This window comes from Heterodontus francisci, chromosome 32 (assembly GCF_036365525.1).
Source record: "Heterodontus francisci isolate sHetFra1 chromosome 32, sHetFra1.hap1, whole genome shotgun sequence".
Lineage (NCBI taxonomy): Eukaryota > Metazoa > Chordata > Chondrichthyes > Heterodontiformes > Heterodontidae > Heterodontus > Heterodontus francisci.
In genome coordinates this window covers 13684783-13697373 of record NC_090402.1, presented here as the reverse complement: position 1 = coordinate 13697373, position 12591 = coordinate 13684783, and the positions used below count along the sequence as shown (strand labels likewise).

The 12591-nt window shown below is 47.1% G+C and overlaps 1 protein-coding gene across 1 annotated transcript in view; it reads left to right on the top strand.

The window, feature by feature from the left end:
* Window positions 1–12591, top strand: part of LOC137347460 (hemicentin-1-like) — a 331927-nt gene that overhangs the window by 272153 nt on the left and 47183 nt on the right. The window contains exons 79-83 of the mRNA XM_068011904.1: window positions 1637–1774; window positions 4316–4444; window positions 6322–6591; window positions 8083–8273; window positions 10788–11001. Coding sequence (XP_067868005.1) covers window positions 1637–1774; window positions 4316–4444; window positions 6322–6591; window positions 8083–8273; window positions 10788–11001 — 942 coding nt within the window. The remainder of the gene's footprint in view (window positions 1–1636; window positions 1775–4315; window positions 4445–6321; window positions 6592–8082; window positions 8274–10787; window positions 11002–12591) is intronic.

Below are 12591 nucleotides of genomic sequence, written 5' to 3'. Positions count from 1 at the left end.
AGTTCGAGGGGTTTCCCATGGATCCAGCCCCTCAGTCCAGCTTGGTGGGGGAACCTTACACTGTGGTCTTTCCCCATTGAGCCTTTGCTGCGGCTGCCCCAAGCTTCAGTGCGTCCCTCAGCACGTAGTCCTGGACCTTGGAATGTGCCAGTCTGCAACATTCGGTGGTGGACAACTCTTTGCGCTGGAAGACCAGCAAGTTTCGGGCAGACCAAAGGGCGTCTTTCACCGAATTGATAGTCCTCCAGCAGCAGTTGATGTTTGTCTCGGTGTGCGTCCCTGGGAACAGCCCGTAGAGCACAGACTCCTGTGTTACAGAGCTGCTTGGGATGAACCTTGACAAAAACCACTGCATCTCTTTCCACACCTGCTTTGCAAAGGCACATTCCAGGAGGAGGTGGGCGACCGTCTCTTCCCCACCACAGCCAACGCGGGGGCACTGTGCGGAGGGGGCGAGACTTCGGGTGTGCATGAAGGATCTGACGGGGAGGGCCCTTCTGACCACCAGCCAAGCTACGTCTTGGTGCTTGTTTGAAAGTTCTGGTGATGAGGCATTCCGCCAAATGACATTGACTTGTGTTGAGGTGAAGATTGAAGTGTAGTCACTGTTGTGATATAAGAATTTCAACAGCCAATTTGCGCATAACAAACTCCCACTAACATCAAGGTGATAATAGCCAGATCATGTGTTTTTCTTAAAAGTGTTGACTAGACTATTTTTAAGTGTTGACTCTACACTTGACTATTCCAATTCTACTCCTGGCCAACCGCCCATCTCAGACTTCCACATCCCTGCGCTCAATAGCACTCAGGAGTGAGAATTCCAAATTCTATCTACTCTTCAGCAGAGAAACACTGAACATTTCTAAAATTATTACTTTTAAAAGTTATCCGTGTTTATTGGGCCCTGTATCTGTCACTTGGCATTTGAAATGGAGGAGTTAGCCAAGGCAGAAGCATCCCCTCCCAGCAAGTTTTGCTCATGATGCCCTAGAGGCTGGAATTGGAGGAGATCTCGGAGGGCTGTCGGGCTGGTTAGAAAACAAGAGTGAGAATTTGAAAATTGAGGTGTTGCCCAACTGGAAGCCACTGTAGGTTAGCGAGGATAGGGGTGATGGGTGAGTGGGACCCGGTGTAAGTTAGGATACAGGCAGCAGGGTTGGTGAGTTTAAGTGGAAGATGGGAGCCTGACCAGGAGAGCATTGGAATAGACAAGTCCAGAGTCAAATAGTCTAGTCAACACTTAAAAAAAAGATTATCCAGTCATTATAATATAGAAACATAGAAAAACAGGAGCAGGAGTAGGCCATTCGGCCCTTTGAGCTTGCACTGCCATTCAATACGATCATAGCTGATCATCCAAATTTAGTACCCTGTTCCCGCTTTCTCCCCATATCCCTTGATCCCTTTAGCCCTAAGAACTATATCTAACTCTTTCTAGAATATATTTAATGATTTGGCCTCAACTGCTCTCTGTGGTAGAGCTATTAGATAGTGCTATTAGTGGGAGACTGCTGTATGTGTTTCCTATATCACATCAGTGACTACACTTCAAAAGGACATCCTGAGATTGTGAAAGGTGTTATAATAAATATAAGTTTAACTGCAGAATCTCTGTTATCTTCTGCCCACCCAGAGCCTCCTGTTATCAAGCCTCTACCTGCCACTTTGGAAGTCGTAGTGAATAAAGGTATTACCCTACCCTGTGAGTCAACAGGCACCCCAAGACCCAGCATAACCTGGCAGAAAGAGGGCATCACCATCTCAAGAACAGGTAAGGTGCCAGCCCATCACTGAGACATCAGTTGTCCTTCTTGAGATACAAGATATGTGTCAATTCTTAACGGAGAGGCAGAGCAGAATTATTGGCAATGGGTTACCCGTGTTGTGGCTGAACCTTTTTACTCAGAACAGATGAAGCCAGATTAGTGCAGTAATGTTTAAAGAGACTCGTGTTCATCTGAATTATTGCTTGCCCCCAGTTGTTCTAGAAGGAGACTGGATGGTGCAATGGATTAGCAAACTGTCCTTTCATCACTGAGATCTAGGTTAGGTCCACTCCAGAGTGATTGGTCTAATGTCAGCCTGCAGGATTAAGAATCCTACTTGAAGACCCTTGGATCATCACAACCCACTTTCTGGTACATGGGTTGGCAGCACAAAACCAGCATTAAGTTGATAAAAGCAAAATACTGCAGATGCTGGAAATCTGAAATTAAAACAAACAATGTGGGAAATACTCAGCAGCTCTGGCATCATCTGAGGAGAGAGAAGCAGAGCTAACACTTAAGGTCAGTGACCTTTCATCGAAACTGGTAACGGTTAGAAATGTAATAGGTTTGAAGCAAATAAAGTGGGAGTGGGGCAAAAGATAACAAAAAGGAAGGTGTTGATAGGACAGAGGGTAACAGAGAATAACTGACCAGCAGGTCATGGAGCAAAGACAATGGGTATAACAAAGGGAGACCAAACGCAGATTGGTTGGCCGCTTTATTTATTTATTTATTTTATTTAGAGATACAGCATTGAAACAGGCCCTTCGGCCCACCGAGTCTGTGCTGACCATCAACCACCCATTTATACTAATCCTACGCTAATCCCATATTCCTACCCCATCCCCACCTTCCCTATATTGCCCTACCACCTACCTATCCTAGAGGCAATTTTACAATGGCCAATTTACCTATCAACCTGCAAGTCTTTGGCTGTGGGAGGAAACCGGAGCACCCGGCGAAAACCCATGCGATCACAGGGAGAACTTGTAAACTCCGCACAGGCAGTACCCAGAATTGAACCCGGGTCGCTGGAGCTGTGAGGCTGTGGTGCTAACCACTGCGCCGCCCTAATGTGAAACCAAGGCCCCCCTGAATATCCAACTAACTTTACAGCCCCTTTGCGGAGCACCATCGCTCAGTCCGAAAACATGACCCCGAGCTTCTGGTTGCTTGCCATTTCAACGCACCCACCCACCACCCCCCCCGCCCCCCCCCCCCCCCACCCCTGCTCTCATGCCCACATCTCTGTCCTGGGCTTGCTGCAGTGTTCCAGTGAGCATCAATTCAAGCTCGAGGAACAGCATCTCATTTACCGATTAGGCACGCTACAGCCTGCCGGACTGAATATTGAGTTCAATAATTTCAGAGCATGTCCTGGCCCCTTTTTATTTTTTGTTATTTTTTATTTTTAATTTTTATTTTATTTTAGTTTGTTTCATCATTAATTTTTTTACCATGTGCCTGCCCACTGTGTTTTTTCATGTTTGTGCTTTTGGCCAGGGTTGTTCATTATTCTGTCATTTAATACCCTCTCTGCACTAACGCTTTGTCTTTCACCACACCATTAACACACCCTTTGCCTTTGCTCCATGACCTTTGTCAGTTATTCTCTGTGACCCTCTGTCCTATCAACACCTTCCCTTTTGTTATCTTTTGCTGCACCCATGCTTTATTTGCTTAAAACCTATTACATTTCTAACCCTAGCCAGTTCTGAAGAAGGGTCACTGACTTGAAACGTTAACTCTGCTTCTCTCTCCACAGATGCTGCCAGACCTGCTGAGTATTTCCAGCATTTTTTGTTTTTATTTCAGCATTAAGTTGATCTTTTCACTCAAGGGTACCAGTATAGAAAAGCTAGCACTGAAGATGAAAAATGCTACACTGGTAGTGTAGGAAGTGCTCACAAGAGTCTGGGTACATTTTTGGGTTGAAGTAGAGGGGATTTTACCCTGCGTTTAGCTGTACTGTACTTGACCAGGGAGTTGGACAGTGTTCTGTTCAGATGTCCGTCAACTTGATGAACATACAGAAAACCCAAAGACAGAGAAACCTGTATTCTTCCTGATGACTCTCCTTTGTTCCCTTGCTTCATGCTTCTAAGATGCTTGTCAAAAGGAGCAGCCCTTTGGGATGGAATTTCCCTCTTCATTGACACCAGCAAGTTCCAATCCAGTGAACCTGTGAATGGGAACGGATAGTGATGGTGGAGAATGTTGAGCTTTAGCACGAAATACAGTCGTTACCTTGATCCTGAATAACTCCTGACAATGGATCACTGTACACAATCATCAAAAACAGACGCTCAGCTGCGGTATTATGGATAGTGACAGGACAAGTAGAACCATATATCCCTGCAGTTGAATGTTAGCATCAGGATTGTTAGAAACTGGGGACATTTCACATTGTGTTACCAATGAGTGGCTGTTTTCCAAGGAAGGGACGTGAACTCTTATTATATCCAGGTTTGGCTCAGCTGTTCTCCTGCTAATGTGTGTTACGCTGTGTTTTGACTCACTGATCACTGCAGTTTCTGTCTCAGGTTATTTCTTATTGGCTAATGGAGCGCTGGAGATCACCAGAGCCACAGAAGAAGATTCTGGGAATTACATGTGTATTGCTCACAATGCAGCTGGCACTGCTATGGGCAAGACAAAGCTGGTGGTCCAAGGTGGGGGCCTGAAGGGAGTTAATGCTTTGCAATCAAGGTTGTTAAACTCACTAGTTTAACAGGTTACTGACAGCATTGTCGTAATGGAACAGTTCTGTTGCATAGTTGCATGCATGGCACAGGTGTTCGTGATTGGACTATGGAGCCGTGTTTACAGGAATGATCAAATATTCTATATTTCATAAATAATTTGTAACAATATGAAAGTAATCCAATTGAGGGATTGGACTCAGATATAGGCTGACTCGCAGACGGCCAGCAATCAGACACAGACTGACTCGCAGACGGCCAGCAATCAGACACAGGCTGACTCGCAGACAGCCAGCAATCAGACACAGACTGACTCGCAGACAACCAGCAATCAGACACAGACTGACTCGCAGACAGCCAGCAATCAGACACAGACTGATTCGCAGACGGCCAGCAATCAGACACAGGCTGACTCGCAGACAGCCAGCAATCAGACACAGACTGACTCGCAGACGGCCAGCAATCAGACACAGACTGACTCGCAGACAGCCAGCAATCAGACACAGACTGACTCGCAGACGGCCAGCAATCAGACACAGGCTGACTCGCAGACGGCCAGCAATCAGACACAGACTGACTCGCAGACAGCCAGCAATCAGACACAGACTGACTCGCAGACAGCCAGCAATCAGACACAGACTGACTCGCAGACAGCCAGCAATCAGACACAGGCTGACTCGCAGACAGCCAGCAATCAGACACAGGCTAACTTGCAGACAGCCAGCAATCAGACACAGGCTGACTCGCAGACAGCCAGCAATCAGACACAGGCTAACTTGCAGACAGCCAGCAATCAAACACAGACTGACTCCCAAACAGCCAGCAATCATATACAGACTGACTCCCAGATGGCCAAGGGTCAGGTACAGACTGACTCCCAGACAGTCAAGGATCAGGTACAGACTGACTCCCAGACGGCCGAGGATCAGGTACAGACTGACTCCCAGACAGTCAAGGATCAGGTACAGACTGACTCCAGACTGCCGAGGATCAGGTACAGACTGACTCCCAGACAGTCAAGGGTCAGGTACAGACTGACTCCCAGACAGCCAAGGATCAGGTACAGACTGACTCCCAGACAGTCAAGGATCAGGTACAGACTGACTCCCAGACAGTCAAGGGTCAGGTACAGACTGACTCCCAGACAGCCAAGGATCAGGTACAGACTGACTCCCAGACAGCCGAGGATCAGGTACAGACTGACTCCCAGACAGTCAAGGGTCAGGTACAGACTGACTCCCAGATGGCCAAGGATCAGGTACAGACTGACTCCCAGACAGCCAAGGATCAGGTACAGACTGACTCCCAGACAGTCAAGGGTCAGGTACAGACTGACTCCCAGACAGTCAAGGGTCAGGTACAGACTGACTCCCAGACAGTCAAGGATCAGGTACAGACTGACTCCCAGACAGCCAAGGATCAGGTACAGACTGACTCCCAGACAGCCGAGGATCAGGTACAGACTGACTCCCAGACAGTCAAGGGTCAGGTACAGACTGACTCCCAGATGGCCAAGGATCAGGTACAGACTGACTCCCAGACAGCCGAGGATCAGGTACAGACTGACTCCCAGACAGCCAAGGATCAGGTACAGACTGACTCCCAGACAGTCAAGGGTCAGGTACAGACTGACTCCCAGACAGCCGAGGATCAGGTACAGACTGACTCCCAGACGGCCATCAGTCAGACACAGTCTGGCGGAGACATGCATGAATTGAGCACAGACTGACATTGGGAATCAGGCACGAGACAACCAGAGATCAAACAATGATAATTAGTATATAATACAATCAGCTCATTGTATCAAGATTGATTTTTAAAAAAACACTTTCTCTCTTTTATTTCAGTTCCCCCAGTTATCAAAGCTCACAGCAGGGAATATAAAGCCATCATTAATCGCTCTGCTACTTTACCCTGCGAGGCGGAAGGCCGCCCTAAACCAGAGGTAACGTGGGTTAAAGATGGCCGCCCCATCGTTGACCAGATGTACCTGCGATCGTTCGCTAATGGATCCCTACAGATTCCGCTGGTCCAGCTTACTGATGCAGGGTGGTACACATGTGTTGCCAGGAACAAGGCTGGGGTGGTCAGCATGGACAGCATTCTGGTAGTGCAAGGTGAGAGTAGCACCATTGCTAATAAAACTTGCATTTATATAGCGCCTTTAATGTCGTAAGAATTCCCAAGGTGCTTCACAGGAGTGTGATCAATCAAAATCTGACACCGAGCTAATGCTGTAGAGGGCTGGGTTCTCTTGTGTTGGGGGAAAAATCACCTTCATTTTACAGTAGTGGAAATGTCCAACAGGTGCATCAGCATCTGTAAAGAGACATGTTTGACTAACATCTCAGAATAGAACGTCAGAATAGAACGGAAGAGAAAACTTGTATTTATATAGTGCCTTCCAGGACTACAGGAGGTTCGCAAAGCGCTTCACAGCCAGTTTGTAGTGTGGCACTGTTGTAATATTGGAACTGCGGCAGCTAATTTGCGCACAGCAAGATCCCACAAACAACAATTTGCCAATGAGCCGATCCTCTATTTTTTGTCATGTTAGTTGAGGAGCAAATAATGGCCAGGACATCTGGGAGAACTTCCCTGCTCTTCTTTGAAATAGTCCCATCAGCACCTCCAACACTGTAGCACTCCCTCAGTGCTTCACTGGAAGTGTGAGGCTAGGTTTTGTGTCCAGAGTGGGACTTGAACCCACAACCTTCTGACTCAAAAGTTCTATCAACTGAGTCATGACTGTTACCACCTGAAATGTTGGGCACAATTGCTGAGGCACTGTTGCTAAGGAGTAGCCTCACTATAGAGATAGGGCAATGAGATTTAGTCTGAATATCTGACGTACGTTCATTGCTAGTCAGCTTCTATGTCAGGCAGTGCCTTATAAAAGTATCCTGTTCACTTATCATAGCTGCTGACAGAGCTGCTGTGTTATTCCAATATTTTCTGTTTTCAGTTCCTTCCATTACTCTCTCTCCTGTGATTCATTCACCTGCCCCTGTGTTACTCTGAGCCAGTGGATCAAAGATCAATTCTCCTGATCTCCTGTTTCTCCTCCCAATGGGTAATAGTCAGTCTGCACTCGGCCCCTGTGAAATAGTGCTTGGGTAACAAGCTGCTGCAACTTTTCCACCCCATAGCCTCTGTTGATAATTCAGCACAGCACTGGGGCAGTGCTGCGTTGTTGGAGGAGGCCCTGCCTGCCTGTTCAGGTGGATGACAAAGATCTTTTGATATTATTTGAAGAACAGAGAGTTCTATTGATGCTCTCGCCAACGTTTATCCCTCAACTAACACCACCAAAGCAAAAACCTGGTCATTATCTCGTTACTGTCTGTGGGATCTTGCTGTGTGTAAAGTGGATGGCACATTTGGCTACGTAACAGCAGTGACTACACTTCAAAAGTAGTGATTTGGATGTGAAACACAATGGGATGTCCTGAGAATATGAAAGTTGCTATACAAATGCAAGATTTTCCTTTTTCTGAATTGTGAGTGCCACTTTCAAAGAGCCAGCACAGGTCTGATGGCTAGAAGGGTCTCCCCACATACGGGAGAGCGAATCGGACTCGGTTTCACAATGTTTTCTTTTGATGCAGTTCCGCCGTCGATCTTAATTGGTCAGTCGGAGTTTACGGTGCTGGAGGATTCGCAGGCTCTCTTGCCCTGTGCTGCCCAGGGATCACCTATACCCACAGTATATTGGCAGAAAGATGGCGTTGCAGTGCCAGTTGTCCCAGGAAAATTCACTGCACTGCAGTCCGGGGAACTGATAGTGGAAAACACAATGGTAGGTCGTTGTTCAACATTAGCTTGTACCTGTTTCAGGAAAGGTGCATCACGCACATTCTCATTGTCACCTCAGATGTGTTTCATTTCTGGTCTCCTGAAGATGCTGGCTAATACCGGATTGTCATTCCATGGATGCGGGCAATCCTCCAGAACTCTGTGGCAATTGTGAATAACTTTCCCTTCCTGAGAGACATGCCATAGCACCTCTACCACTGTCACGCGGCTGAGATCAGCTAATAGATTAGGGGTCAAACTTTGACCTTACTGTTGCCGTTTGTCAGCTGTGGCTCAGTGGTAACAATCTTGTCTCTAAGTCATGAAGGTTGTGTGTTCAAACCTCAATCTAGAGACATGACAACAAAAAGTAGGCTGACAGTGCAGCACTGAAGGAGTGCTGCACTTTCAGATGTGGTGCCTTTCAGAGAAGGTGTTGGATTGAAGCCAGGCCTGTCAGGTGGATGCGGAAGATCCCATGGTACTAATTCAAAGAAGAGCTGAACATTCTGCCATGGTGTCCTGGCCAATATTTATCCCTCGAGCAACATCACTAAAAACAGATGATCTGGTCATTGTCACATTGCTGTTTGCAGGAGCTTCCTGTGCGTAAATTGGCTGCTGTGTTTCCTAAATTACAACAGTGACCTCATTTCATTGGCTGTAAGGAACTTTGAGACATCCTGACATCAATTCTTTCATTGAATCAGCATCACACTAGGAGTGGAATTTAATGGAGGCGACAGGGGTCTGATCCGCTCTCTGAAGAGCCAACGAGAACCCCGCAGTGCCTCTTTGTGGAAAAGCCCACCACATTACATGCCAATCAGGCACTGAACTGGGCAGCAATGGGCCTTCTCCAGAATAAGGACTCCGGTAACAGAAGTCTTGTTGGCCAATCAGAGGCCAGCAGATCTTTTACTCAGCAGCGCTACCAGGGAGATGGTGGCTGTTGCTGGTAATGCACCCACCCGAGGCCCGGATCATCAATGGACACAGGGCACAGGTGAGTGATGACGGGGGAAGGGTTTTTTCACTGGGGAGGGGAGTGTAGGGCAGTCAGCAGCAAGGGCAGGGATGTGGTTCTCATTTGCCCCCTTCCTCATCCCGATGCTGGGTCCCTCGATCAGGCACTGAATGCCTTTGAATGAGGGACCCCCTCCCCCACCCAACAAGAGAGCCAGCAAGCAACTCGCACAGGTTTGCCCGTCATGTTCCCTGTGTGGCGACAGGCCCGCTTGCTGCTGGGCTAACACCAGCAGCAGTGGGAAGATGTCCTTAATTGAGCATTAATTACCCTCTTGGCATCCATTGGCGGTGGGGGAGGTGAAAGCCGTCTATGGGCCTTCCCACCATGAACTTAATTGGGGTGGAGGCGGGAAGGTGGCGGAGTCCCCACCCAGCACCGCCTGCCTGTTTAAATGCTGTCCCTGCCTACATACTTGCCATGGGGGAGAGCATAGAATCCAGCCCCAGGTGTTGAATTTATCAGCTGAACCTTCAGGGAACCCCCCTTCCACTTCTCCTGTAAACATCATTTCCCTCCCTGTCCCCTTCGATCTGTCTCCTGTACCAACTCCATGAAAGTGGGCAAGAACAGCCATCAATTGCCCTTCTTCCTGAAGTTCTTTCTTTCCTTGCAGAGAAGGCACCACCCTGATGTCATGGGCAATAACAGGTGCCAGCCCACGAGTTGGTGCTACAAGCACTGTGCCCCTCCACATCCCTAAACATGATAGGACTGGTAATGGCAGGTGGTTGGGATCCATTTCTTCCAGTTCATACTGAGACCAATGTACTGGCACAAAAGCATCATTTACATTCGTAACAGTGGAACACACATGGCGCTACTCACTGTAAGTCAGTTAGTATGTAGTTTTATAAGGATCGGAGCATTATATCACTTACTTGTACATATCCTATGATCAACGAGAAAGTGTTTCCTGTGCTGAGGAAGTTTCTTCGCTGATGGGAAGTAATGGGGTTTTGTTTTAAGTGTGATACAGAAACTTGCATGTGTGACACCTGAAGTGTAATGGGCATGTTTCAAACGTTTGATACCTCTCTAGATTTGTACTCATCAAGGTGAGTGACAGTGGAAGGCAGGTCAATGTTGGGCCGTGGAATATCTATCGGCTTGTTTGGACTGCGCAAGGCTGATATTTCTAACGCCGTGCTGCTGAGTATGGCGGAGAGGGGGAGGGGTTGGGGGCAAGCTTACCCTTACAGTCCATTACCCGCCATTTTCAGCCCATTAATTTTCCCATTTCCTTGCAGTACCCCCCGTACATTCATAACATCAACCCATCAGTGTCAGCGCCAAACGTCACCAGCACGGTGATAGTTGCATAAACGTCTCCCACCCAACAATTCCAGCGAAGCATGTCCCCATGCCACTGGAGGACTAGTCTACTTCCCACACCTTCCCGCTTTGAGATTGCCAGATCAGCATTGTATTTGTGAGTAATCCTGTGCCCACATGAAGTGGTTAACCATCTGTTTGTTCTTTATGGCACAGCCGCAGGATGCCGGCGTCTACACCTGTATGGCAGTAAGTGCAGCCGGCGAGGCCAGGCATGACATCCAACTGTCCGTAAGCGTTCATCCAGCATTCACCGAGCTCCCTGCGGATGTGTCTCTCCACAAAGGGGAAAGGTTGTTATTGACGTGTGCAGCAAAGGGCCTTCCAACTCCATCCATCAGCTGGATCTTCAACAATGAGCCTGTAGCAGGTGAACACCAGCATTATTCCAACACCATTCTCGATATCATCTATTTAACAAGGGAAACAACTTCATGGAAATTTATAATTTATTTGTAATCTTCTATATTACTGGTTTAGCCTGATCCTTTTCTCAGGGTGCTAACTCCTTGTTTGCCGACCTTCCTTGTCCAAGTGGCTATTCTTCATCTACATTTGACCGTAGAAGTGTCACAGGTTATCCTGCTCCTGTCCTCACCTCTTGGTAATGCTTTCCAGTAGAGATCTCTGGACAGTAATCAATAGGGAGAATCCTCACTGACATCTCTACTCCCCTGCCCATGGACTGTCAAGACACATTATACCCCACCTCCACCCCTACTCCCTGCATCCAATAACCTGGCTGGAGCCACCAACTCAACACAAAATGGGAATCAAACTCAGCACATCTTTTAATCATTTGTTTCAAAACATGCAGTGAAATGGTGATCACATCATTGCATGATGTGCATGTGACATCATGAAAACAGTGTGAAGCTCTTCTGGGTTTCCCCCCAAACACACAAAATGTTTTTCCAATAGTTCTTTTTAAGGCAGTGGTGACGTCCCTGTCGATGTCTCTGTCAGTGCGTATGCTGCTCTGATGGGATCAAGGTTGGTTTTTGCTTGTGATGGACGTTACAGTCGAATGGCCTGCTGACGCTCATTGTCCAGGCTTAAGCGTGAGGAAAGGTCACTTGGTTGAGACTATTTCAATGCACTCCTGGCTGGTCTCCCACATTCTACTCTCCATAAACTTGAGGTTGTCCGAACTCTGCTGCCTGTGTCCTAACTTGCACTAAGTCCTGTTCACCTGTAATCTTCTCCAGCCCCACAACCCTCCGAGATATCTGCGCTCATCTAATTCTGGCCTCTTGAGCATCCAATCGTTCCACCGTTGGTGCCTAGGCCCTAAGCTCTAGAATTCCCTCCCTACACCTCTGCACCTCACTTTCCACCTTTAAGACATTCCTTAAACCCTGCCCCTTTGACCAAGCTTTGGGTAATCTGACCTAATATCTCCTTATGTGGCTGGGTGTCATATCTTGTTTTATAACGCTCCTTAGAAGCATCTTGGGACAGTTTACTACATTAAAGGCACTATATAAATATAAGTTGTTGTTGTTGACTCCAAGGGTTGGTCAGAGCCTGAGAAATTGCATCCCATTGTAATCACACCTTCACAAGAGGAAAACTGAGGTAGACGGGAATCAAATACACGTCCACAAACACCCATTTGCTGGCTATAAGGAACATTCCAAGAGGTCTTATATTGACTTATATTGAACAGAATGATTTTGCCTTGTATTTTAATTACACTTTTGTTGCTATTATACTATGAAACCAGTGGGATCACACACTGCTATCATTATTTGCTGTTGGTGTGAATACAAATGGAGGAACTTAAGTCCTCATTGTTGAAAAATGGAACTTGATTTCTCTTTTTCTATTAAACCTCCGGTATTTACTCAAGCTTTACTGTTTAGAATTGTTGGATTAAAGATCAGGATTAGTTCAATGGAGTTTATCAATTCAGATTGTACTAGCCAGGCTGAATGATAACAAAGCCATTGTATTCTGT